General features: G+C 42.1%; 1 protein-coding gene across 1 annotated transcript in view; it reads left to right on the forward strand.

Annotated features, from left to right (window-relative positions):
• Positions 1-26,902, forward strand: part of LOC128664558 (borealin-2-like) — an 87,048-nt gene that overhangs the window by 12,825 nt on the left and 47,321 nt on the right. The window contains exons 2-7 of the mRNA XM_053719378.1: positions 6,189-6,317; positions 7,073-7,119; positions 7,223-7,283; positions 7,355-7,437; positions 16,795-16,862; positions 16,971-17,051. Of these exons, the coding sequence (XP_053575353.1) occupies positions 6,189-6,317; positions 7,073-7,119; positions 7,223-7,283; positions 7,355-7,437; positions 16,795-16,862; positions 16,971-17,051 (469 nt within the window). The remainder of the gene's footprint in view (positions 1-6,188; positions 6,318-7,072; positions 7,120-7,222; positions 7,284-7,354; positions 7,438-16,794; positions 16,863-16,970; positions 17,052-26,902) is intronic.

Below are 26,902 nucleotides of genomic sequence, written 5' to 3' on the forward strand. Positions count from 1 at the left end.
CGCCTGTCACGGCTGCAGCGGCATTCTGGTTTGAGTCTCTGGAAGAGGCGATTCGCACAGCACCATTGGATGAGACTTTGAGCAAAGTTAGAACGCTTAAACTGGCTAATGCGTTATTTCGGATGCTGTAGTGCATTTAACCAAACTTACGGCTAAGAATTCCGGATTCGCCATACAGGCGCGCAGGGCGCTATGGCTTAAATCCTGGTCAGCAGATGTAACTTCTAAGTCTAAACTACTAAACATTCCTTTCAAAGGGCAGACCTTATTTGGGCCCGGCTTGAAGGAAATTATTGCTGACATTACGGGAGGTAAGGGCCACACCCTTCCTCAGGACAAGGCCAAATCAAAGGCCAAACAGTCTAATTTTCGTGCCTTTCGTAACTTCAAGGCAGGAGCAGCATCAACTTCCTCCGCTCCAAAACAGGAAGGAACTACTGCTCGTTACAGACAGGGTTGGAAAGGCAACCAGTCATGGAACAAGGGCAAGCAGGCCAGAAAGCCTACTTCCGCCCCTAAGACAGCATGAAGACAGGGCCCCCTCTCCGGAGACAGATCTAGTGGGGGGCAGACTTTCTCTCTTCGCCCAGGCCTGGCCAAGAGATGTACAGGATCCCTGGACGTTGGAGATTATATCTCAGGGATACCTTCTGGATTTCAAAACTTCTCCTCCACAAGGGAGGTTTCATCTGTCAAGGTTATCAACAAACCTAGTAAAGAAAGAGGCATTTCTACAATGTGTACAAGACCTCTTAGTAATGGGAGTGATCCAACCAGTTCCGCGAACGGAACGAGGACAAGGGTTTTACACAAATCTATTTGTGGTTCCCAAAAAAGAGGGAACCTTCAGACCAATCTTAGACTTAAAAATCTTAAACAAATTCCTAAGGGTTCCATCGTTCAAGATGGAAACTATTCGGACCATCCTGCCCATGATCCAAGAGGGTCAATATATGACCACAGTGGACTTAAAGGATGTCTACCTTCACATACCGATTCACAAAGATCATTATCGGTACCTAAGGTTTGCCTTTCTAGACAGGCATTACCAGTTTGTAGCTCTTCCCTTCGGGTTAGCTAAGGCCCCGAGAATTTTTACAAAGGTTCTGGGCTCACTTCTGGCGGTACTAAGACCACGAGGCATAGCGGTGGCTCCGTACCTAGACGACATTCTGATTCAAGCGTCAAGTTTTCAAAATGCGAAGTCTCATACAGAGATAGTTCTAGCATTTCTGAGGTCGCATGGGTGGAAAGTGAACATGGAAAAGAGTTCTGTTACCGCTCACAAGGGTTCCTTTTCTAGGGACTCTTATAGATTCTGTAGAGATGAAGATTTACCTGACGGAGTCCAGGTTATCAAAGATTATCAATGCTTGCCGTGCCCTCCACTCCAAGCCCATCAGTAGCTCAGTGTATGGAGGTAATCGGCTTGATGGTCGCGGCAATGGACATAGTGCCATTTGCGCGCCTGCATCTCAGACCACTGCAACTATGCATGCTAAGTCAGTGGAACGGGGATTACTCAGATCTGTCCCCTTTGCTAAATCTGGACCAGGAGACCAGAGATTCTCTTCTCTGGTGGTTGTCACGGGTTCATCTGTCCGAAGGAATGACCTTTCGCAGACCAGATTGGACGATTGTAACAGATGCCAGCCTTCTAGGCTGGGGAGCAGTCTGGAACTCCCTGAAGGCTCAGGGATCGTGGACTCAGGAGGAGAAACTCCTACCAATCAACATTCTAGAATTAAGAGCAATATTCAATGCTCATCTAGCTTGGCCTCAGTTAGCAACACTGAGGTTCATCAGGTTTCAGTCGGACAACATCACGACTGTGGCTTACATCAATCATCAAGGGGGAACCAGGAGTTCCCTAGTGATGTTGGAAGTCTCGAAGATAATTCGCTGGGCAGAGTCACACTCTTGCCACCTGTCAGCGATCTACATCCCAGGTGTGGAAAACTGGGAAGCGGATTTTCTAAGTCGCCAGACTTTTCATCCAGGGGAGTGGGAACTACACCCGGAGGTATTTACTCAACTGATTCGTCGTTGGGGCAAACCGGATCTGGATCTTATGGCATCTCGCCAGAACGCCAAGCTTCCTCGTTACGGATCCAGGTCCAGGGACCCAGGAGCGGTGCTGGTAGATGCACTTGCAGCCCCTTGGGTTTTCAACATAGCTTATGTGTTTCCACCTTTTCCGTTGCTACCTCGACTGATTGCCAGGATCAAACAGGAGAGAGCATCTGTGATTCTGATAGCGCCTGCGTGGCCACGCAGGACCTGGTATGCAGACCTAGTGGACATGTCGTCCTGTCCACCATGGTCTCTACCTCTGAGGCAGGACCTTCTAATTCAGGGTCCTTTCAACCATCCAAACCTAATTTCTCTGAGGCTGATTGCTTGGAGATTGAACGCTTGATTCTATCAAAGCGTGGGTTTTCGGATTCAGTTATTGATACATTGATACAGGCTCGGAAACCTGTTACCAGAAAAATTTACCATAAGATATGGCGTAAATATTTATATTGGTGTGAATCCAAGAGTTACTCATGGAGTAAGGTTAGGATTCCTAGGATATTGGCTTTTCTACAAGAGGGTTTAGAAAAGGGCTTATCTGCTAGTTCACTAAAGGGACAGATTTCTGCTCTGTCTATTCTTTTACACAAGCGTCTGGCAGGGAATCCAGACGTCCAGGCTTTTTGTCAGGCTTTGGCTAGGATTAAGCCTGTGTTTAAGGCTGTTGCTCCTCCGTGGAGCTTAAACTTGGTTCTTAAAGTTCTTCAGGGTGTTCCGTTTGAACCCCTTCATTCCATCGATATTAAGCTTTTATCTTGGAAAGTTCTGTTTTTGATGGCTATTTCCTCGGCTCGAAGAGTCTCAGTTATCTGCCTTACATTGTGATTCTCCTTATCTGATCTTTCATTCAGACAAGGTAGTCCTGCGTACTAAACCTGGGTTTTTGCCTAAGGTTGTTTCTAACAGGAATATCAATCAAGAGATTGTTGTTCCATCTTTGTGTCCTAATCCTTCTTCAAAGAAGGAACGTCTTTTGCATAATCTAGACGTGGTCCGTTCCCTGAAGTTCTACTTACAGGCAACTAAAGATTTTCTTCCCTGTTTGTCGTTTACTCTGGACAGAGGAGAGGTCAAAAGGCTTCGGCTACCTCTCTCTCTTTTTGGCTTCGTAGCATAATACATTTAGCCTATGAGACTGCTGGACAGCAGCCTCCTGAAAGAATTACAGCTCATTCCACTAGAGCTGTGGCTTCCACTTGGGCCTTTAAAAATGAGGCCTCTGTTGAACAGATTTGCAAGGCTGCAACTTGGTCTTCACTTCATACTTTTTCCAAATTTTACAAATTTGACACACTTGCTTCTTCGGAGGCTATTTTTGGGAGACAGGTTCTACAGGCAGTGGTTCCTTCTGTTTAATGTTCCTGCCTTGTCCCTCCCTTCATCCGTGTACTTTAGCTTTGGTATTGGTATCCCATAAGTAATGGATGACCCGTGGACTGAACACACTTAAAAAGAGAAAACATAATTTATGCTTACCTGATAAATTTATTTCTCTTGTAGTGTGTTCAGTCCACGGCCCGCCCTGTCTTTTTTTGAGGCAGGTTCTAAATTTTAAATTATAACTACAGTCACCACTGCACCCTATAGTTTCTCCTTTCTCGTCTTGTTTCGGTCGAATGACTGGATATGACATGTGAGGGGAGGAGTTATATAGCAGCTCTGCTTGGGTGATCCTCTTGCAACTTCCTGTTGGGAAGGAGAATATATCCCAAAAGTAATGGATGACCCGTGGACTGAACACATTACAAGAGAAATAAATTTATCAGGTAAGCATAAATTATGTTTTTGACCACTAGAGATCATTAGTTCACATGTTTCATATAGATAACATTGAGCTCAAGCACGTAAAGTGACCTAGGAGTGAGCACTAATTGGCTAAACTGCATGTCTGTCAAAAGAACTGAAATAAGTGGGCAGTAAGCAGAATCTTAGATACAAGATAATTAGAGGTAAAACGTGTATTATAACTTGGTTATGCAAAACTGGGGAATGGGTAATAAAGAGTATCTTTTTTTTTTTTTTTAAAACCACAAAAATTCTGGTGTTGACTGTCCCTTTAATTGAATCTGTCAGACAAATTGCGAAGATCACTCATCCCCCCCCCCCCCCGCCATATGAGGAAGATATTGATATCTACGATAGAATGTTATCTTTGATTCTTCTCATATAAATGCAATACCTCTTCCTCAATGAATTCCATGTATAAATTAGCAAGAAGAGGTATTGCATGTATATGCTGCATTACAGCAACCGGTCAGTCTAAAGCTAAACCGGTCCCTCTGTGTTCACAAGCACATCTGCTTTTGTTGCTATAGCAACCGTTGTAGTGTTATGAGAGCTGATAACTTTGTATTCAGGAACATTAATATATCAGAACATCTTTTGTAAAGCAGCTTGTTAGTGTTTTTAGTGCTTGGATTTAAATCTTCATTCTCTAATTTAGCTAATTTTGGATTTAGTCTTTTTCGATTTGGGTCGTATTGTCCGCTTGTTGTACTTGACTTAGGATATTTCACTCATTGATTGTCAATTTATTGAATTAAGTTATTAGAGCAAATTATTACACCACATATAAGCTTTTATTTTTCTTTTACTGTTGCACTTATTTAATTTAGGGAATCAAGGAGGAAGGAGAACAGCACACTTGTTTGTGGGGCACGAAGTAAGATTTGCCAAATCTTTTCAATCCAAGTGATTATACATCCAGGCACTTAAGCCACCAGTAGAAATAGGCTTAGTCATGTACTAAGTATCGTACATGACTAAGAGCCTATTGTAGGTTCGAAACGTTGTTCCTGTAAAATATTGGACCCAACTAAATGAGAATAAAGGTCTTTTAAACAAAGATTTCTTCTGGTGGGCAAAGTGCTTGGATGCATGAGCACTTATGTAATTTAGTAGTGAGCATATTTTAGATCATTTATCATAAAAACCTGTGCCTAAAAAAATAATTTTAAAATTTATCTAATATCAATTACTTATATTTTATCATAAAGTAGCAATAATGTGTTGTCATTTAGGTATGACATGATTGATGACAAACGGCTATATATCCAAAAAATGCTTCACACTTTAAAATAGTTTCTAACTTGACATTCTAAAATATTATTGGCCATTATGCTTGTATAATAGTTACATGAGGGTTTACACAATGGGCAAACTGATCAGGCTAAAACAGATTGCCTAAACGGATACGCTAGGAGAGCTGGTGTAAACGTTGCTATGGGCAACCAGTTCCTCTTCTAGAGTCAGTCGGTGTTAACTTTGATCCTCTGACTCCTGCGTGCGCACTCCAGTGTCTGATCAGCCAGACAATTCTGATTGGGCACGGGAAGAGAGGGGGAAAGAACGCCCATTTCTAGGAGTGTTTTGAAAAGATTGTTGGACTATTTTACTTACTTTGTGGCACAATTTAGGGTATTTAAAATACTGTAAAACAACTAGGGGATTCAATAAAAAATAACACAATTTTAATGGTGTATAAATCAGGGTAGTATATAATGGGCCTTTAAATTAAATGTTGGTGTTCTTTCCCTTTATTAAATTTGTTTGTAACTTGGCTTTGTGCGCTTAGTGCTGGAATAATCATTTAATTTGCTTTCTACTTTGTCAGCTGCTATGTGATAGGTTGTATGCTTGTCTATTTCACACGATTTTTTTATTACCGCATACAAAGAGGAAAATATAACATAGTAGCCCAAGCTATGTGTTTGACTGGGATAGTATTGCCTTACCTTGTAAAGTTATGATTTGCATCTTAAAGGGACTGTAATTTCAAAATGAAACTTTCATGATTCAGATCATTTTAATTGTAAACTCTCCAGTTTACTTGTATTTAACTTGCTAACTACTGAGAGCTGTGGACTGCACACAAATATGGATCTTGTCATTGGCTCACCCAGCTTGTTCCCAGTAGTACATTGCTGCTCCTTCAACAAATATCAAGAACAATATAAACAACTTCCTATCTGAATCATGAATAATTTTATTTACATGTCCCTTTAAGGGGCTGTTGCCATAACAGTAGATGGTACATAGATACTCTTATGAACTTGCTACAAATCCCCATTATTGTACATTTTTAGATAAGTTCTAAACATTTTTTGTTTTAGGAAGAGACAGAATTAAAGAGCTGAAGAAAGAATTGGAGTCATTGGCCTCAACGGCTGATAAGGCTTTTGCAGTGGAGCTCTTGAAAATGCCCCTGGCCATCAGAACCATGAAGAGACGGGACTACCTCCGTATGTCATATAGCGCTGCAAATCATGCCTGAAGCAAACTGCATTAGGTGTTGGCACTCACAATTTCCCCAACAAATGCTTGTATCAAACACTGAACCCATATTAAATGGTGTTTTTTAAAAAAAGTATGTACAGTGACTTGCAAAAATTTAACTTCAGTGTCCCTTAAACCCTTTGATATACTGGGAATTTCAGCAAAAAATTACCCAAAATACTAGAATTGTGTTTTTTGTTTTTTTAATTTTTTTGAACAGAAATGTAGCCTTGTGTCAATTTTTTTTTTTTTTTAAATCAACCCAAGGCATTGATCTAGGCCGGTTTTGGTATATTTCATGCCACTATTTCGCTGCCAAATGGGATGATCTAAAAAAAAAATTTGTAAACTTTTTACAAACATTGGGTTTCTCAACGAAATTTACATAACGCTTGTGCAGCCATTAGACAAATAGTTCTAAAAGATTTTTTTTTGTTCAAAATTGGCAGAAATGCATGGCTTTGCAATTCTTTTTGGCAATTAGAAGGCTAATTGCAGCTGCACATCACACTTCTGAAATTCCCAACAGTGAAGAAAGGGTTAGTTAGCTGGTAGGGATTTAACCATCCATCTGGTACCTTCCTAACAGCACCCACACTGATCACCACCATTGTAGGTACTGGGTATCCTGTCCCTTTAAGGGTTTTGACTGCAGTGTTCTGTTAACAATTCCAGTGTCATTGGCTACATAAATTAATTAAACCTTGTTTGGGAATTTCAGAAATGGTAGAAGGTGACAAGGAGGCTGTTGCGGCAGCTGCAGTGAAGGTATGCTTACTATACTATTAAAAAAATAAATTTTTTTTTTTTTTTTATATATATCTCACAATCTTGCATGGTCTTTTTTTTTTTTTTTTTTTTTTTTTTAAAGCTTGATTGCAGTGTTGATGAAATATCAGAAACAAAACTAGTGAGAAAAAACAGTAAGAAAGGTACGTATTTATGGCTTAGGTTTATAGCAGCGCTGGGTTCTGGTGTTGATAGTTTTCATTTCTTATTGCAGTTAAAGTAACAACAATTGTAGAATACCAAGACAAAGGAAGCAAAGGGATGTCAACCACTGCAAAGAGCAGGACTGTTCAGAAGGTACTATGCATTTTTAGAGGCAGTGTCTGCATAGTCTACAATTTATAGCACTTTCATGTATTCCAGGCCTTTTTTAGGTTTATGCCCAGAACATGAATTAAAGGATTACTTTGTTATAATTTTTAAACTAAACAACTAACATATTAAAGTTAATAAACATTAATTAAAACCAACTGACCTATATTTTCTCCAAAACGAAGTTTCATAACGTTCTAAAAGTTATATCTTTTATTCGCCGATGTCACGTTATCCTGCCCACTATTTTCAGCACTGCATGTTCAAAATACTTAAACCAATAACTTTGTGTTTAAAGCGCCATTTTGAAACCTAGGTATTGTAAACGGATTGGTACAGAGCAAAGGATACCCATGGAGTGGGTTTGGAAAACAATTAAATTTGCAGACAAGATTTCTGATATACGGTAGAGATATGTTAATGAAATGCTATTGATAAAAAGCGTATTTGGGGTAGTTAGTAACAGGCATAGAAAATATGTACTTACAGTGGCCCTTTAAGAAAAAAAAATAGGGCAGGTGTTTGTGTGGTCTACACAGGTTTCACTTAGTCATCAAGAATATTTGATAGCCACATAAGGCATATTCCCTGTCATAAGAGTACATCACTGCTAGGTGTAATACATTAAAAACTCCATATTTTCAAACATTTAAAAGACAAGTTATCAAGCAGACATGGTTGGCGAGTGGGTCGGTCTGACATCAGACTCGCTCTTGGATGCCATCCATGTCTGCTTGGTAACTTTGTCTTTTAAATGTTTGAATATATGGATTTTTTTTTAATGTACTACTCCTAGCAGTGCTGTAATTTCTTTTATGACCTGGGACTATTTGCGGATGATCTGCCACTGTACAGAGCGCAGAGACGACACTGGGGAAAGCTTTGCACAAGCTGCCTGGAGCCAAGGCTTGTGTTGAAGTAGGCATATTCCCTACCTGATCACATGTTAGTGTCACTGACTGAGCTGCATATAAAATTAAGCGGTATATTTTATCAGAATACAAAGCTTGGTCTGTTTTTATTTATCATTCTGGTACTTGTAGAAATAATAATTTCTCATTATTGAACTTTTCTCACTTTACATGCAGGGACTTTATGAGAAGAACTTAAAATACTGTTGTGGTTTGTCTATTTTTTATTTTTTTTTACTTCATAGGGCTACATAAGGTCTTTGTTTTGGGTGTATTTAAAAAAAAATGTGTATATATTTATTTTTTGTATATAGATAGAATTGGTGTTAACCATGTATATTAACCCTTTGAGTGCTAAGCACTTTCCCACCTGGGTGCTAAGATTTTTTAAGGTTTTTTTTTTTTTTGAACAAAATGTTTAATTTTTTTTTTCAGACCCCCAATACTTACTGTTGGAAAGGTTAGGTGATCTTACCTGCTTAGATGCCTGAGATACAGGCTTCTAAGCAGCATGCTCCTATACTTAACATTAAGAATAAATAAAGTTGCGCAGTGTCATCACATTGTTGCGCGTGACGTCACTTTGCATAACGTGAAGCCCCGGCGATGCCTGTCACTATGCAGGCCCAATCGCCGGGGTAGGAACGTGTGGGAGACCCCAGATCTCCCTCAAGGTGGTAGAGTGCTAGTGACAGCTCTGAGCAGTCATTAGCACCAGAGTGGGAAACTGTGATCGCTCAGAACAGTCATTAGCACTCAAGGGGTTTTAAAGGGACAGTAAACCCAAAATATTTCTTTCATGATTCAGATAGAGGACACAATTTTTTAAGTTTCCAATTTACTTCTATTATCAAATTTGTTTCCTTGTCATGTTCTTTGTTGAAGAGATACCTAGGTAGGTAGCGTGCACATGCCTGAAGCACTACACGACAGGAAATAGTGCTGCCATCTAGTGCCCCTGCTAATGTATGACGTTGTTGCAAAACTGCTGCCATATAGTGCTGTAGACACGTGCACACTCTTGAGCTTATATTTCTGCTTTTCCACAAAGGATAACAAGAAAACTAAGATAATTTGATAATAGAAGTAAATGAGAAAGTTGTTTAAAATGTTATGTTCTATCTAAATCATGAAAAAGAAAAATTGGGTTTTATGTCCCTTTAAGCCTGTCGTGTATCTGCAGAATAAAGAATCACCATTTCAGTTGCTGACCTTCCGTATAATTGTTTGGTGTGTATTTTTATATATTAAGATGTGTACTAAAGTACATCGGTTTAGTGTATTTTTATATATTAAGATGTGTACTAAAGTACATCGGTTTAGTGTATTTTTATATATATTGTGTACTAAAGTACATCGGTTTAGTGTATTTTTATATATATTGTGTACTAAAGTACATCGGTTTAGTGTATTTTTATATATATTGTGTACTAAAGTACATCGGTTTAGTGTATTTTTATATATATTGTGTACTAAAGTACATCGGTTTAGTGTATTTTTATATATATTGTGTACTAAAGTACATCGGTTTAGTGTATTTTTATATATATTGTGTACTAAAGTACATCGGTTTAGTGTATTTTTATATATATTAAGATGTGTACTAAAGTACATCGGTTTAGTGTATTTTTATATATATTAAGATGTGTACTAAAGTACATCGGTTTAGTGTATTTTTATATATATATTAAGATGTGTACTAAAGTACATCGGTTTAGTATTTACTGCTAGAGGGAGGACCAAATTTAGTTTTCATCTAAGTTAAAGGAATAGTCTAGTCAAAATTAAACTTTCATTATTCAGATAGAGCATGCAAAATGAAGCAACTTTCTAATTTACTCCTATTTCTTCTGTTATGTGTGATCAGTCCACGGGTCATCATTACTTCTGGGATATAACTCCTCCCCAACAGGAAATGCAAGAGGATTCACCCAGCAGAGCTGCATATAGCTCCTCCCCTCTACGTCACTCCTAGTCATTCTCTTGCACCCAACGACTAGATAGGATGTGTGAGAGGACTACGGTGATTATACTTAGTTTTTATAACTTCAATCAAAAGTTTGTTATTTTACAATAGCACCGGAGCGTGTTATTGCCTCTCTGGCAGAGTTTGAAGAAGAATCTACCAGAGTTTTTTACTATGATTTTAACCGGAGTAGTTAAGATCATATTGCTGTTTCTCGGCCATCTGAGGGAGGTAAAAGCTTCAGATCAGGGGACAGCGGGCAGATGAATCTGCATTGAGGTATGTAGCAGTTTTTATTTTCTGAATGGAATTGATGAGAAAATCCTGCCATACCGTTATAATGACATGTATGTATACTCTACACTTCAGTATTCTGGGGATGGTACTTCACTGGAATTACTCTGTAAAAAGTACATTAAACCTTTTAATAGGTATTTATTATGTTAAACGTTTTTGCTGGAATGTAGAATCGTTTGCATTTTCTGAGGTACTGAGTGAATAAATGTTTGGGCATTATTTTTCCACTTGGCAGTTGCTTGTTTTAATTGTGACAGTTTCGTTTCTCTCTCACTGCTGTGTGTGAGGGGGAGGGGCCGTTTTTGGCGCTCTTTGCTACGCATCAAAAATTTCCAGTCAGTTACTCTTGTATTTCCTGCATGATCCGGTTCATCTCTAACAGAACTCAGGGGTCTTCAAACTTCTTTGAAGGGAGGTAGATTCTCTCAGCAGAGCTGTGAGACTTATATATTGACTGTGATTAAAAACGTTGCTCTCTTATTTTTACGTTTCAAATTTAATTATTGTTACTTTACTAATGGGAACAAACCTTTGCTAAAAGTTGTGTTGTTTTCAAGGATTGATGCTATAACAGTTTTTCAGTTCATTATTTCAACTGTCATTTAATCGTTTAGTGCTTCTTTGAGGCACAGTACGTTTTTATTAAATAAGATTGTAACCAAGTTGCAAGTTTATTTGCTAGTGTGTTAAACATGTCTGATTCAGAGGAAGATACCTGTGTCATTTGTTCCAATGCCAAGGTGGAGCCCAATAGAAATTTATGTACTAACTGTATTGATGCTACTTTAAATAAAAGCCAATCTGTACAAATTGAACAAATTTCACCAAACAGCGAGGGGAGAGTTATGCCGACTAACTCGCCTCACGTGTCAGTACCTGCATCTCCCGCCCGGGAGGTGCGTGATATTGTGACGCCTAGTACATCTGGGCGGCCATTACAGATAACATTACAAGATATGGCTACTGTTATGACTGAAGTTTTGGCTAAATTACCAGAACTAAGGGGCAAGCGTGATCACTCTGGGGTGAGAACAGAGTGCGCTGATAATACTAGAGCCATGTCTGATACTGCGTCACAGCTTGCAGAGCATGAGGACGGAGAGCTTCATTCTGTGGGTGACGGTTCTGATCCAAACAGATTGGATTCAGATATTTCAAATTTTAAATTTAAATTGGAGAACCTCCGTGTATTACTAGGGGAGGTTTTAGCGGCTCTTAATGATTGTAACACTGTTGCAATACCAGAGAAATTGTGTAGGTTGGATAAATACTTTGCGGTACCGGCGAGTACTGACGTTTTTCCTATACCTAAGAGACTAACTGAAATTGTTACTAAGGAGTGGGATAGACCCGGTGTGCCGTTCTCACCCCCTCCAATATTTAGAAAGATGTTTCCAATAGACGCCACCACACGGGACTTATGGCAAACGGTCCCTAAGGTGGAGGGAGCAGTTTCTACTTTAGCTAAGCGTACCACTATCCCGGTGGAGGATAGCTGTGCCTTTTCAGATCCAATGGATAAAAAATTAGAGGGTTACCTTAAGAAAATGTTTGTTCAACAAGGTTTTATATTGCAACCCCTTGCATGCATCGCACCGATTACGGCTGCGGCAGCATTTTGGATGGAGTCTCTGGAAGAGAACCTTAGTTCAGCTACGCTGGACGACATTGCGGACAGGCTTAGAGTCCTTAAACTAGCTAATTCATTCATTTCGGAGGCCGTAGTACATTTAACCAAACTTACGGCTAAGAACTCAGGATTCGCCATTCAGGCACGTAGGGCGCTGTGGCTAAAATCCTGGTCAGCTGATGTAACTTCTAAGTCCAAATTACTTAATATACCTTTCAAAGGGCAAACTTTATTTGGGCCCGGTTTGAAAGAAATTATCGCTGACATTACAGGAGGTAAGGGCCACGCCCTGCCTCAAGACAAAGCCAAAGCTAAGGCTAGACAGTCTAATTTTCGTCCCTTTCGGAATTTCAAAGCAGGAGCAGCACCAACTTCCACTGCACCAAGACAGGAAGGAGCCGTTGCTCGTTACAGACAAGGCTGGAAACCTAACCAGTCCTGGAACAAGGGCAAGCAGGCCAGGAAACCTGCTGCTGCCCCTAAGACAGCATGAATCGAGGGCCCCCAGATCCGGGACCGGATCTAGTGGGGGGCAGACTCTCTCTCTTCGCCCAGGCTTGGGCAAGAGATGTTCAGGATCCCTGGGCGCTAGAGATCATATCTCAGGGATACCTTCTAGACTTCAAATTCTCTCCCCCAAGAGGGAGATTTCATTTGTCAACAAACCAGATAAAGAAAGAAGCGTTTCTACGCTGTGTACAAGATCTGTTATTAATGGGAGTGATCCATCCGGTTCCGCGGTCGGAACAGGGACAAGGGTTTTACTCAAACCTGTTTGTGGTTCCCAAAAAAGAGGGAACTTTCAGGCCAATCTTGGATTTAAAGATCCTAAACAAATTCCTAAGAGTTCCATCGTTCAAAATGGAAACTATTCGGACAATCTTACCCATGATCCAAAAGGGTCAGTACATGACCACAGTGGATTTAAAGGATGCTTACCTTCACATACCGATTCACAAAGATCATTACCGGTATCTAAGGTTTGCCTTCTTAGACAGGCATTACCAGTTTGTAGCTCTTCCATTCGGATTGGCTACGGCTCCAAGAATCTTCACAAAGGTTCTGGGTGCCCTTCTGGCGGTACTAAGACCGCGAGGAATTTCGGTAGCTCCGTACCTAGACGACATTCTGATACAAGCTTCAAGCTTTCAAACTGCCAAGTCTCATACAGAGTTAGTTCTGGCATTTCTAAGGTCGCATGGATGGAAAGTGAACGAAAAGAAGAGTTCTCTCTTTCCTCTCACAAGAGTTCCATTCTTGGGGACTCTTATAGATTCTGTAGAAATGAAGATTTATCTGACAGAAGACAGATTAACAAAGCTTCTAAATGCATGCCGTGTCCTTCATTCCATTCAACTCCCGTCAGTAGCTCAATGCATGGAGGTGATCGGCTTAATGGTAGCAGCAATGGACATAGTACCCTTTGCACGTCTACATCTCAGACCGCTGCAATTGTGCATGCTGAGTCAGTGGAATGGGGATTACTCAGACTTGTCCCCTACTCTGAATCTGGATCAAGAGACCAGAAACTCTCTTCTATGGTGGCTTTCTCGGCCACATCTGTCCAGGGGGATGCCATTCAGCAGGCCGGACTGGACAATTGTAACAACAGACGCCAGCCTACTAGGTTGGGGCGCTGTCTGGAATTCTCTGAAGGCTCAGGGACAATGGAATCAGGAGGAAAGTCTCCTACCAATAAACATTCTGGAATTGAGAGCAGTTCTCAATGCCCTTCTGGCTTGGCCCCAGTTAAAAACTCGGGGGTTCATCAGGTTTCAGTCGGACAACATCACGACTGTAGCTTACATCAACCATCAAGGAGGGACAAGAAGCTCCCTAGCAATGATGGAAGTATCAAAGATAATTCGCTGGGCAGAGTCTCACTCTTGCCACCTGTCAGCAATCCACATCCCGGGAGTGGAGAACTGGGAGGCGGATTTCTTGAGTCGCCAGACTTTTCATCCGGGGGAGTGGGAACTTCATCCGGAGGTCTTTGCCCAAATACTTCGACGTTGGGGCAAACCAGAGATAGATCTCATGGCGTCTCGCCAGAACGCCAAACTTCCTCGCTACGGGTCCAGATCCAGGGATCCGGGAGCGGTTCTGATAGATGCTTTGACAGCACCTTGGAACTTCGGGATGGCTTATGTGTTTCCACCCTTCCCGCTGCTTCCTCGATTGATTGCCAAAATCAAACAGGAGAGAGCATCAGTGATTCTAATAGCGCCTGCATGGCCACGCAGGACTTGGTATGCAGATCTAGTGGACATGTCATCCTGTCCGCCTTGGTCTCTACCTCTAAGACAGGACCTTCTGATACAGGGTCCATTCAAACATCAAAATCTAACTTCTCTGAAGCTGACTGCTTGGAAATTGAACGCTTGATTTTATCAAAACGTGGTTTTTCTGAGTCGGTTATTGATACCCTGATACAGGCTAGGAAGTCTGTTACCAGAAGGATTTACCATAAGATATGGCGTAAATACCTATACTGGTGCGAATCCAAAGGTTACTCCTGGAGTAAGGTCAGGATTCCTAGGATATTGTCCTTTCTACAAGAAGGTTTAGAAAAGGGTTTATCGGCTAGTTCATTAAAGGGACAGATCTCAGCTCTGTCCATCTTGTTGCACAGGCGTCTGTCAGAAAATCCAGACGTCCAGGCTTTTTGTCAGGCTTTAGCTAGAATCAAGCCTGTGTTTAAAACTGTTGCTCCGCCATGGAGTTTAAACCTTGTTCTTAACGTTCTACAAGGAGTTCCGTTTGAACCCCTTCATTCCATTGATATAAAGTTGTTATCTTGGAAAGTGTTATTTTTAATGGCTATTTCTTCGGCTCGGAGAGTCTCTGAGTTATCAGCTTTACATTGTGATTCTCCTTATCTGATTTTTCATTCAGATAAGGTAGTTCTGCGTACTAAACCTGGGTTCTTACCTAAGGTAGTCACTAACAGGAACATCAATCAAGAGATCGTGGTTCCTTCCCTGTGCCCGAATCCTTCAAAGAAGGAACGTCTTCTACACAATCTGGATGTAGTTCGTGCCCTCAAGTTCTACTTGCAGGCAACTAAGGATTTTCGACAAACGTCTTCCCTGTTTGTCGTGTACTCTGGTCAGAGGAGAGGTCATAAGGTTTCGGCTACCTCTCTCTCCTTCTGGCTTCGTAGCATAATTCGTTTAGCCTATGAGACTGCTGGACAGCAGCCTCCTGAAAGAATTACAGCTCATTCTACTAGAGCTGTGGCTTCCACTTGGGCCTTTAAGAATGAGGCCTCTGTTGAACAGATTTGCAAGGCTGCAACTTGGTCTTCGCTTCATACTTTTTCCAAATTTTCCAAATTTGACACTTTTGCTTCTTCGGAGGCTATTTTTGGGAGAAAGGTTCTTCAGGCAGTGGTTCCTTCTGTATAATGAGCCTGCCTATCCCTCCCGTCATCCGTGTACTTTTGCTTTGGTATTGGTATCCCAGAAGTAATGATGACCCGTGGACTGATCACACATAACAGAAGAAAACATAATTTATGCTTACCTGATAAATTCCTTTCTTCTGTTGTGTGATCAGTCCACGGCCCGCCCTGTTTTTTTAAGGCAGGTAAATATTTTTTAAATTATACTCCAGTCACCACTTCACCCTTGGTTCTCCTTTCTCGTTGATTCTTGGTCGAATGACTGGGAGTGACGTAGAGGGGAGGAGCTATATGCAGCTCTGCTGGGTGAATCCTCTTGCATTTCCTGTTGGGAGGAGTTATATCCCAGAAGTAATGATGACCCGTGGACTGATCACACAACAGAAGAAAGGAATTTATCAGGTAAGCATAAATTATGTTTTTTTTTTCTCTTCTTGCTATCTTTATTTAGAAAAGCAATAATATAAGCATAGGAGCCGGCCCATTTTTGGTTCAGCACCTGAGTAACCATTTCTGATTGGTGACTAAATGTAGCCACCAATCGGCAAGCACTACCCAGGTGCTGACCCAAAAATGGACCGACTCCTATGCTTACTTTCTTGCTTTTTCAAATAAAGATAGCAAGAGAACAAAGAAATTACAAGGAGTAAATTAGAGCATGCAATTTTTAAGCAACTTTCTATTTGAAGCATGAAAGTTTAATTTTGACTAGACTATTCCTTTAAAGGGACAGTCTACTCCAGAATTTTTATTTAAAAAATCTAGATAATCCCTTTATTACCCATTCCCCAGTTTTACATAAACACGATTATATTGATATACTTTTTACCTCTGATTGCCTTGTATCTACGCATCTGTAGACTGCCGCCCTTATTTCAGTTCTTTTGACAGACTTTGCTGACTCAATGTTATCTATATGGCACACATGAACTAGCACTGTCTAGCAGTCTAAAAAACTGTAAAAATGCACTGATGAGGCGGCCTTTAAGGGCTGAGAAATTGGCATATGCGCCTACCTAGTTTTAGCTTTCAACAAAATACCAAGAGAAAATCACATTTGATAGTAGAAAATTGGAAAGCTGTTAAAAATTGCACTCTGAATCATTATCTTTTTATGTAATGTCTTACTTTTTAGGTTTCAAAAAGCAAATCTATGGTAACGTTAACTGCTAAAAATCCAAAGAAAACTACTGCCTTAACCAGGTATGATTGTCCTATTTTAGGAATGGACGATAAACATCTGTATTTTTGCTATGGTTCTAAAACTCAAGTACCTGTCGTGTGTTTTTTTTTTTTTTTTTTTTTCTTTAGGTCTGTATCTGCCACACCTATAGATAAAGCTTCCAAGAAGATTCTTGCTAATTCCTCTACTAGAACTCTTCGTTCGTCAAGGTATGTTAGCAGCCATTGTGTAAACATTATCCCAGCCTGTGGATTGATGGCTAAACACATTCCGTAGTTTTATAACAAGTGACATTGGAAAACTACATTTGTAGGTTTTTAATGCAAAATCGAGCTAACATAACCATCACTGTAATGAGTGGAAAAACTACAACACTCTGGATAATAAAATTCTTAACAGTGACAGTCATGTTGGCTGTTATGCAGCTTTCTGCATATTTGTTATTCTCACATAGGTAATTCTCACACACACACACACACACACACACACACACACACACACACACACCTCTTCTGATTATTTCTAATGACACGGTGAGTCCACGGACCAATTACACTTGGGATTATCACTCCTGGCCAGCATGAGGAGGCAAAGAGCACCACAGCAAAGCTGTTAAGTCTCACTTCCCTTCCCAGGGCCGGACTGGGAAATTTGTATAGACCCGCCCCTGGCCACGCACACTCCAGCGATAACTATAAAAAAAAAGTTTTTATCTTTATGGCAAAAAAGTGACTTTCAACATTAATAACATATATTTTTATAATATCTCTCCAGGTTTTTGTTATGGCAACCCAGTGATATTAACTTTAAGTAACTAAAATGAGCTATCTAATTTTAAGGGTAATGTTAAACACATTTTAACTTTTATACAAAACAATGAACTGTTAAATATGTTATAAACTCAAATTCTGTATTTTGTTACTAATCTATTTACCATAGGAATTTGTTAATTTGGTGGTGTATTACCCAACTTTTTTGTTTGAAAAAAACCTAAATATAGCCTCTATTGATGGTAAACTAAACACTGCCCATCACACTACCTTCATTCTTACCCCACGTGGCTACATATATACCACTACTGGCTCTGGCTGTGTCCCTTCTCACTTGTTTTCTCCTAAAATAAACAATATTAAGTATATTATCCTGACCCTGACTGGCCTTGTATGGGGGATCTTTAGCCTTAAGCCTATGATAATGCACAGTCAGTTGCACACTTGCACAAATACACTAGTAACCAGTAAATAATATAATACACATTAATTATCATATATAAACACGCTTAGTGGCCTGGGCTCAGCTGGTTAAGGTTCGGGGTCATTTGGGCAAACCTAGCTAGTAGTCGTCCCTACCTTTCTTCAAAGTAGATCCCAGATCCTGGACCCTGGCCAGTGGCCTGTAGCTATCTGACCGGTCGGTGACAGACTGGCTCAGGCGGCTGCATTCTTGACTAATCGGTCCACGTGCCATTACTCTGCTCCCTCCTGGACTCAGTGCTGTTGCGTGAGACTGAGTGTGCTCACTTGACGTTTGCCGACGCCCCGCCCCCCGTAATCCTCCCCCAGCAGTGGCAGTGAGTGAATATTGTGGTCCATGGCGGCGTGAGATCTATCCATCTGACTCTGTAAGGCACTAACATTGCATCATGAATGATGATGCAAGTTGCTGCAGTGCTGGCTGCCAATTGGAGGCTTGCTTGGAGCTGCCCAAGGCAAATTTATAACAGGACCGGTCCTGGTCTGGGCTCACTCAGTCAGTCCTCCGTCCTGAGCACTGTGCCTGACCTGTCTAAACCTGTCAATAGATAGTGGGACAATGGGGAAGCAATTTCATAGCCAAAGCCCCCCCCCCCAAAAAGCCACCGGCCGCTCTGCTGCTGCTCCCTTACGTTGCCTCAGTGCAGTTAGTACCGGCCCACCCTGGGTCCTGACAGCTCGGCTCACCGGGATTTGTCCCAGTATCCCGGCGGCCCAATCCAGCCCTGTCCCTTCCCACAAACCTCAGTCATTCTCTTTGCTGCGTTGAAAGGAGGTGAAGTTTTAGATGTCAGAGGTTCTGCAATCAAGATTTTATTTTAAAGCAGAGTAGGTTTGCTCTGAACTTTCCTGGGGTCTAGCCGTTGCCCACGTCAGTCTCTTCAGTAGAGCAGTGGTGGCTTTTAAGCAGTTGGGAACTTGTGGGGTACAATCCCTACTGCGCCGCTCAAACAATTGTGCTGCCCTATCCTGAAAACCTGAGTAAGCATCCTCCCGTCTTCCCCCCCCCCCCCCCCACAGGTCTATGTGAGAGGGAGGGCACCCTCTCAAACAAGGTGAGCTGTCCTTCTGCCGGACAGATGTAGATTCAGGTAAGTGCCAAGTTTATTTTTCTTTTATGGGGAAAATATGGCACGTCAGCAGTTAAATCTACATGGGACTTTTAAGGGTCATTTATTATTTTTATTTTTTTGCATAAATGTTTTTTAGATCTATTTATATAGCCCATAAAGGTTTTTTTTTTTTTTTTTAAATATATAGTTTTGCTTAATTTTAAATATCATTGCTCTCATTTTTAGACTCATAACCAAGCCCCAAAGTTTTATGAGAATACGGTTAGCTACCTTCTCCAGCTTGCTCCTGTTTGTATAAAGGGTCTTTTCATTTACAAAAGGGGAGGAGTGTCTTATTTCCCACTTGCATTGGGCTTTCCAGCTACCTTTTCAACAGAGCTAAACTGAGAGCGTCTAAGTTTTTAAACAGTTTTATACTGGATTTTTATATCCGTATCTGCATCTTATTCTTTATAGTAGTGTCTATTACATGCAGTTATATGAAAATTAGTGTATACTGTCCCTTTAAGACCATGGACCCTATTGAGGGTTAATTACAGGCAGATTATGCAGGCACTGGGGATGAGGAGTATTATCTTTTTGTAGGGCTCAGTTTCTGTCCTTTTTCTCTGGTTTAGATCCAGTCAAGGACTATGTATGCAAGGTGCAGTGTGTGGTGTGTTTTTTTTTTATAGTGGTTGTTGTACGGAGTTTCTGTTGCGGCTCTACTATAGATTCTAATGGCCGCCGGGACTGCAAAAATCAAGAAGGCGGTTCCCTTCATAGGTAGCAAGCGGTTTGCGTGCCTTCCGGACTAACTTCATGTGAATTCTGGAATAGATGTTAGTTAAGTTTGTGGCTCTGCTGTATTAGAGGATCACACAGCAGACTGTGCAGTTCCGGAACAAAAAACGTATTGTTTGCAGGCTAGATTGCCTGCAACCAGCAGGACAGGTAGGCACCTCGGCAAAATAGCTGAGTTGTAGAGGCTGTCTGGGGTTGTAGTAAGGGCCGCTGCTCCGTAGTGTATGTTACAGAAATAAAAATGTAAAGAGACAGTATCGTTTTTTTAATGTGATAATATCCAGTTGAAATAAAAGCAGTTTTTATTGGTCAGATGGATCAAAAGGCCTTACAAGATGTTGCATGTAGCCTGTGTTTTGACTCCCAGTTGGAACCACAATCCCTTTTTGTTCATGTATTGAAAGAACATTGTGTCACAGGGAGACTTTTTGATCCTGAGCCATAATTGGCAAAGGCGGATGCTGTTCAAGTGTCTCCTGTACCAGATATGCCACAGCTTTCTCCTCAAGTATCCCAACTTTTTCCGTCTACACATACAGTGCCCTGTGTTTCCTCTCGCGCTCCGGTAGGAGTTTCTTTGCAAGATATTGCTGCCGTGGTATCCTCTGCGGTATCTGAGGCGCTGTTGGCTTTTTCCATGCCACAGAGAAAGCGCAAGAGGAAATTTAAATAATCAGTGAGCAAGGTTTCTGATCCGGTTGTGGCTACTCAAGGTGCTCCCTCTCAGAAGTCTGAGGAGGAAGACACTAGACGGTAGCGTCTGAGGGTGAAATCTCAGATTCAGACAGTATAATTCCTTCTTCTGACACTGAAGTTGTATCCTTCAGATTTAAGCTGGAACACCTTGGTCTGTTAAGGAGGTTTTGGCTACATTTTAAGACTCAGATACGACTGTCATAGCCAATCCCAAGAAATCTAGTAAACAAGTACTTTGTTCCCTCCGGTGGGAGGTATTCCCTGTACCAGACCGTGCTACAGAGATTATTGCACAGGAATAGGAGATACCTGGAATATCCTTTTTCTCCAACCCCAATTTTCAAGAAAATGTTTCCAATAGCTGGCTCTAAGGAGTCTTGGCAAACTGTTCCCAAGGTTGAAGGGGTGATCTCCACTCTGGCTAAGAGAACTACTATTCCCATAGATGATAGCTGTTCCTTTAAGTATCCTATGGATAAGAAGTTGGAGGCATTGCTAAAGATGTATGCTCACCAGGGTCTGCAATGGCCGCCTGCGGTGTATATTTCCACTGTCACCAGCGTGGCGGCCTACTGGTTTGATGCGTTGTTGAATTCTATTCAGACAGATACTCCTCTTGAGGAGATCCAGGATAGGATTAAGGCTCTTAAGTTGGCCAATTCCTTTATCACGGATGCTTCCTTACAAGTCATTAAGTTGGGAGCAAAAATATCTGGTTTTGCTGTACTAGCTCGCAGAGCCTTATGGTTGAAATCCTGGTCTGTGGATGTTTCATCTAAGTCCAAGCTTTTTGCAATTCCCTACAAGGGTAAGACCTTGTTTGGATCGGGCTTGGCTGAAATGATTTCAGATATTACAGGAAGAAAAGTACATTTCCTCGCACAGGATAAGAGAAATAGTAATTTTTGTTCCTTTCGAAACTTTATAGGTAAGCCTTCCCCCCCCCCCCCCCCCCCCTTCCAAGCAGGAACAGTTCAAGCCTTCCTTGAAGCCTAATCAGTCTTGGAACAAGGGAAAGCAATCTAAGAAGCCCGCAAATGATTCAAAGTCAGCATGAAGGGCCTATCCAGGAACTGATCCTGTAGTGGGCAGACTCTCAAGTCACTTAAGCCTGGGTTTGGGATGTTTCAGATCCCTGGGCGGTGGACATCGTATCCCAGGGTACAAGCTAGAGTTAAAGACCTTTCCTCCCAGAGGCAGGTTCCTCCTCTCAAGATTATCTGTAGACCAGATAAAGTCTTCTTACATTGGGTCCAAGATCTGTCTGCCCTGGAAGTAAGTTCCAGTTCCAAAACAGGAACAGGTTCTGGGATTCTACGAACAATCTGTTCGTGGTTCCCAAAAAAGGGGAATTATAGATCTAAAATGTCCAAAAAAAATTTCAGAGTACCATCCTTCAAGATGGAAACTATACGTTCCATTCTTCCCTTGGTCCAAGAGGGTCAGTTCATGACAACCATAGACCTGAAGGATGCATACCTTCATGTTCCCATACACAAGGATCATCACACAAGGATCATCACAAGTTTCTGAGATTCGCTTTTCTAAACAAGCACTTTCAGTTTGTGGCTCTTCCATTGAACCCAGAATTTTCTCAAAGGTCCTGGGGGCTCTGTTGGCAGTGATCCGGTCTCAGGGCATTGCAGTGGCACCCTATCTGGACGACATTCTGGTTCAGTCGCTGTCCAACTCGTTTTTTTTTTTTTCTTCGTTCCCACTGATGGAAGGCGAATCTGGGAAAGTTCCTTGATTCCGGCTACAAGGGTAGTGTTCTTGGGGACCATAATAGATTCCCTATCTATGAACCTATTTGACAGGGGTCAGACCTAGATTTTTGACTCTTGCCTTGTCCTTCAGTCCTCCCCTCAGCTTTCAGTGGCTCAGTGCAAGGAGGTAATTGGTCTGATGGTAGCTTCCATGGACATCATCCCGTTTGCTCAGTTCCATCTAAGGGTTCTGCAGTTGTGCATGCCAAGACAATGGAACGGGTACTACATGGATCTATCTCCCCGAATAGATCTGGATCCAGCAACCGATTCTTCCATGGTGGTTGTCTGAGGAACACCTCTCCCAGGGAACCTGCTTCTGCAGACCTACCTGGGTGATTGTAACCACGGATGCCAGCCTACTGGGCTGGAGAGCGTTCTGGGGCTCTTTGAAGACTCAAGGTCTATGGACTCGGGAGGAGTCAGTTCTCCCCATAAACATCGTAGAGTTGAGAGCCATCGTCAATGCTCTAGTGGACTGGCCTCAGTTAGCTTTAGCCCGGTTTATCAGATTCCAGTCGGACAACATAACCTCGGTGGCTTACATCAACCACCAGGGAGGAACTCTGAGTCCCTTGGCCATGTCAGAGGTGAACAGAATTATTCAGTGGGCGGAGACCAACAACTGCTGTTTATCTGCGATCTAAATTTCATGAGTGGACAATTGGGAAGCAGATTTTCTGAGCAGACAGACCTTTCATCATGGGGAGTGAACTCCATCTGGAGGTGTTTTGCAGCTTGACCCCCAGAGCTGGATCTCATTGCGTCTCAGCAGCATGCCAAGTTCCCGAAATATGGTTCAAGGTCAAGGGATCCACAGGCCGTCTTGATAGATGCTCTTGCGGTCCCTTGGAATTTCAGTCTAGCATGCCAGTTTCCTCTGTTCGCTCTCCTTCCACGAGTCATTACTTGGATCAAGCAGGAGAGGGCGTCTGTGATTCTCATAGCACCGGCGTGGCCTCGCAGGATCTGGTATGCAGATCTAGTGGAAATGTCATCTTTCTCCAACATAGGTGTGTCCGGTCTACGGCGTCATCCTTACTTGTGGGATATTCTCCTCCCCAACAGGAAATGGCAAAGAGCCCAGCAAAGCTGGTCACATGATCCCTCCTAGGCTCCGCCTTCCCCAGTCATTCTCTTTGCCATTGTACAGGCAACATCTCCACGGAGATGGCTTAGAGTTTTTTGGTGTTTAACTGTAGTTTTTATTCTTCAATCAAGAGTTTGTTATTTTAAAATAGTGCTGGTATGTACTATTTACTCTGAAACAGAAAGGTGATGAAGATTTCTGTTTGTAAGAGGAAAATGATTTTAGCAACCGTTACTAAAATCGATGGCTGTTTCCACACAGGACTGTTGAGAGGAATTAACTTCAGTTGGGGGAAACAGTGAGCAGACTTTTGCTGCTTGAGGTATGACACATTTCTAACAAGACGATGTAATGCTGGAAGCTGTCATTTTCCCTATGGGATCCGGTAAGCCATTTTTATTACATAAGAAAAAAAGGGCTTCACAAGGGCTTTTAAGACTGTAGACATTTTCTGGGCTAAAACGATTGATATTTAAACATATTTTATACTTCATAGCTTTGAGGAATTATTTTATTCTTGGGAATTATATAAAATAACCGGCAGGCACTGTATTGGACACCTTATCCTCTAGGGGCTTTCCCTAATCATAGGCAGAGCCTCATTTTCGCGCCTCTATTGCGCACTTGTTTTTAGGAAGCATGACATGCAGATGCATGTGTGAGGAGCTCTGATACACAGAAAAGACTTTCTGAAGGCGTCATTTGGTATCGTATTCCCCTTTGGGCTTGGTTGGGTCTCAGCAAAGCAGATACCAGGGACTGTAAAGGGGTTAAATATAAAAACGGCTCCGGTTCAGTTATTTTAAGAGTTAAAGCTTTCAAATTTGGTGTGCAATACTTTTAAGGCTTTAAGAAAGAGGGTAATACTTCTCAAGCCAAGCCAGCCTGGAGGCCAATGCAAGGCTGGAACAAAGGAAAGCAGGCCAAGAAACCTGCCACTGCTACCAAGACAGCATGAGATGTTGGCCCCCGATCCGGGACCGGATCTGGTGGGGGGCAGACTCTCTCTCTTCGCTCAGGCTTGGGCAAGAGATGTTCTGGATCCTTGGGCGCTAGAAATAGTCTCCCAAGGTTATCTTCTGGAATTCAAGGGGCTTCCCCCAAGGGGGAGGTTCCACAGGTCTCAATTGTCTTCAGACCACATAAAAAAACAGGCATTCTTACATTGTGTAGAAGACCTGTTAAAAATGGGAGTGATTCATCCTGTTCCATTAGGAGAACAAGGGATGGGGTTCTACTCCAATCTGTTCGTAGTTCCCAAAAAAGAGGGAACATTCAGACCAATCTTAGATCTCAAGATCCTAAACAAGTTTCTCAAGGTTCCATCGTTCAAAATGGAAACCATTCGAACAATTCTTCCTTCCATCCAGGAAGGTCAATTCATGACCAAGGTGGATTTAAAGGATGCGTATCTACATATTCCTATCCACAAGGAACATCATCGGTTCCTAAGGTTCGCATTCCTGGACAAGCATTACCAGTTTGTGGCACTTCCGTTCGGATTAGCCACTGCTCCAAGAATTTTCACAAAGGTACTAGGGTCCCTTCTAGCGGTGCTAAGACCAAGGGGCATTGCAGTAGTACCTTACTTGGACGACATTCTGATGGAAGTAATAGGTTTGATGGTAGCGGCAATGGACATAGTTCCTTTTGCGCGAATTCATCTAAGACCATTACAACTGTGCATGCTCAGTCAGTGGAATGGGGATTATACAGACTTGTCTCCGACGATACAAGTAGATCAGAGGACCAGAGATTCACTCCGTTGGTGGCTGTCCCTGGACAACCTGTCACAGGGGATGAGCTTCCGCAGACCAGAGTGGGTCATTGTCACGACCGACGCCAGTCTGGTGGGCTGGGGCGCGGTCTGGGGACCCCTGAAAGCTCAGGGTCTTTGGTCTCGGGAAGAATCTCTTCTCCCGATAAATATTCTGGAACTGAGCGATATTCAATGCTCTCAAGGTTTGGCCTCAGCTAGCAAAGGCCAAATTCATACGGTTTCAATCAGACAACATGACGACTGTTGCGTACATCAACCATCAGGGGGGAACAAGGAGTTCCCTGGCGATGGAAGAAGTGACCAAAATCATTCAATGGGCGGAGACTCACTCCTGCCACTTGTCTGCAATCCACATCCCAGGAGTGGAAAATTGGGAAGCGGATTTTCTGAGTCGTCAGACATTTCATCCGGGGGAGTGGGAACTCCATCCGGAAATCTTTGCCCAAATTACTCAGTTGTGGGGCATTCCAGACATGGATCTGATGGCCTCTCGTCAGAACTTCAAGGTTCCTTGCTACGGGTCCAGATCCAGGGATCCCAAGGCGACTCTAGTAGATGCACTAGTAGCACCTTGGACCTTCAAACTAGCTTATGTATTCCCGCCGTTTCCTCTCATCCCCAGGCTGGTAGCCAGGATCAATCAGGAGAGGGCATCGGTGATCTTGATAGCTCCTGTGTGGCCACGCAGGACTTGGTATGCAGACCTGGTGAATATGTCATCGGCTCCACCATGGAAGCTACCTTTGAGACGGGACCTTCTTGTTCAAGGTCCGTTCGAACATCCGAATCTGGTCTCACTCCAACTGACTGCCTGGAGATTGAACGCTTGATCTTATCAAAGCGAGGGTTCTCAGATTCTGTCATTGATACTCTTGTTCAGGCCAGAAAGCCTGTAACTAGAAAAATCTACCACAAAATATGGAAAAAATATATCTGTTGGTGTGAATCTAAAGGATTCCCTTGGGACAAGATAAAAATTCCTAAGATTCTATCCTTTCTTCAAGAAGGTTTGGAGAAAGGATTATCTGCAAGTTCTTTGAAGGGACAGATTTCTGCCTTATCTGTGTTACTTCACAAAAAGCTGGCAGCTGTGCCAGATGTTCAAGCCTTTGTTCAGGCTCTGGTTAGAATCAAGCCTGTTTACAAACCTTTGACTCCTCCTTGGAGTCTCAATTTAGTTCTTTCAGTTCTTCAGGGGGTTCCGTTTGAACCCTTACATTCCGTTGATATTAAGTTATTATCTTGGAAAGTTTTGTTTTTGGTTGCAATTTCTTCTGCTAGAAGAGTTTCAGAATTATCTGCTCTGCAGTGTTCTCCTCCTTATCTGGTGTTCATGCAGATAAGGTGGTTTTGCGTACTAAACCTGGTTTTCTTCCGAAAGTTGTTTCTAACAAAAACATTAACCAGGAGATAGTCGTGCCTTCTTTGTGTCCGAATCCAGTTTCAAAGAAGGAACGTTTGTTGCACAATTTGGATGTAGTTCGTGCTTTAAAATTCTATTTAGATGCTACAAAGGATTTTAGACAAACATCTTCCTTGTTTGTTGTTTATTCTGGTAAAAGGAGAGGTCAAAAAGCAACTTCTACCTCTCTCTCCTTTTGGCTTAAAAGCATCATCAG

This window comes from Bombina bombina, chromosome 1, assembly GCF_027579735.1.
Source record: "Bombina bombina isolate aBomBom1 chromosome 1, aBomBom1.pri, whole genome shotgun sequence".
Classification (NCBI taxonomy): Eukaryota; Metazoa; Chordata; class Amphibia; order Anura; family Bombinatoridae; genus Bombina; species Bombina bombina.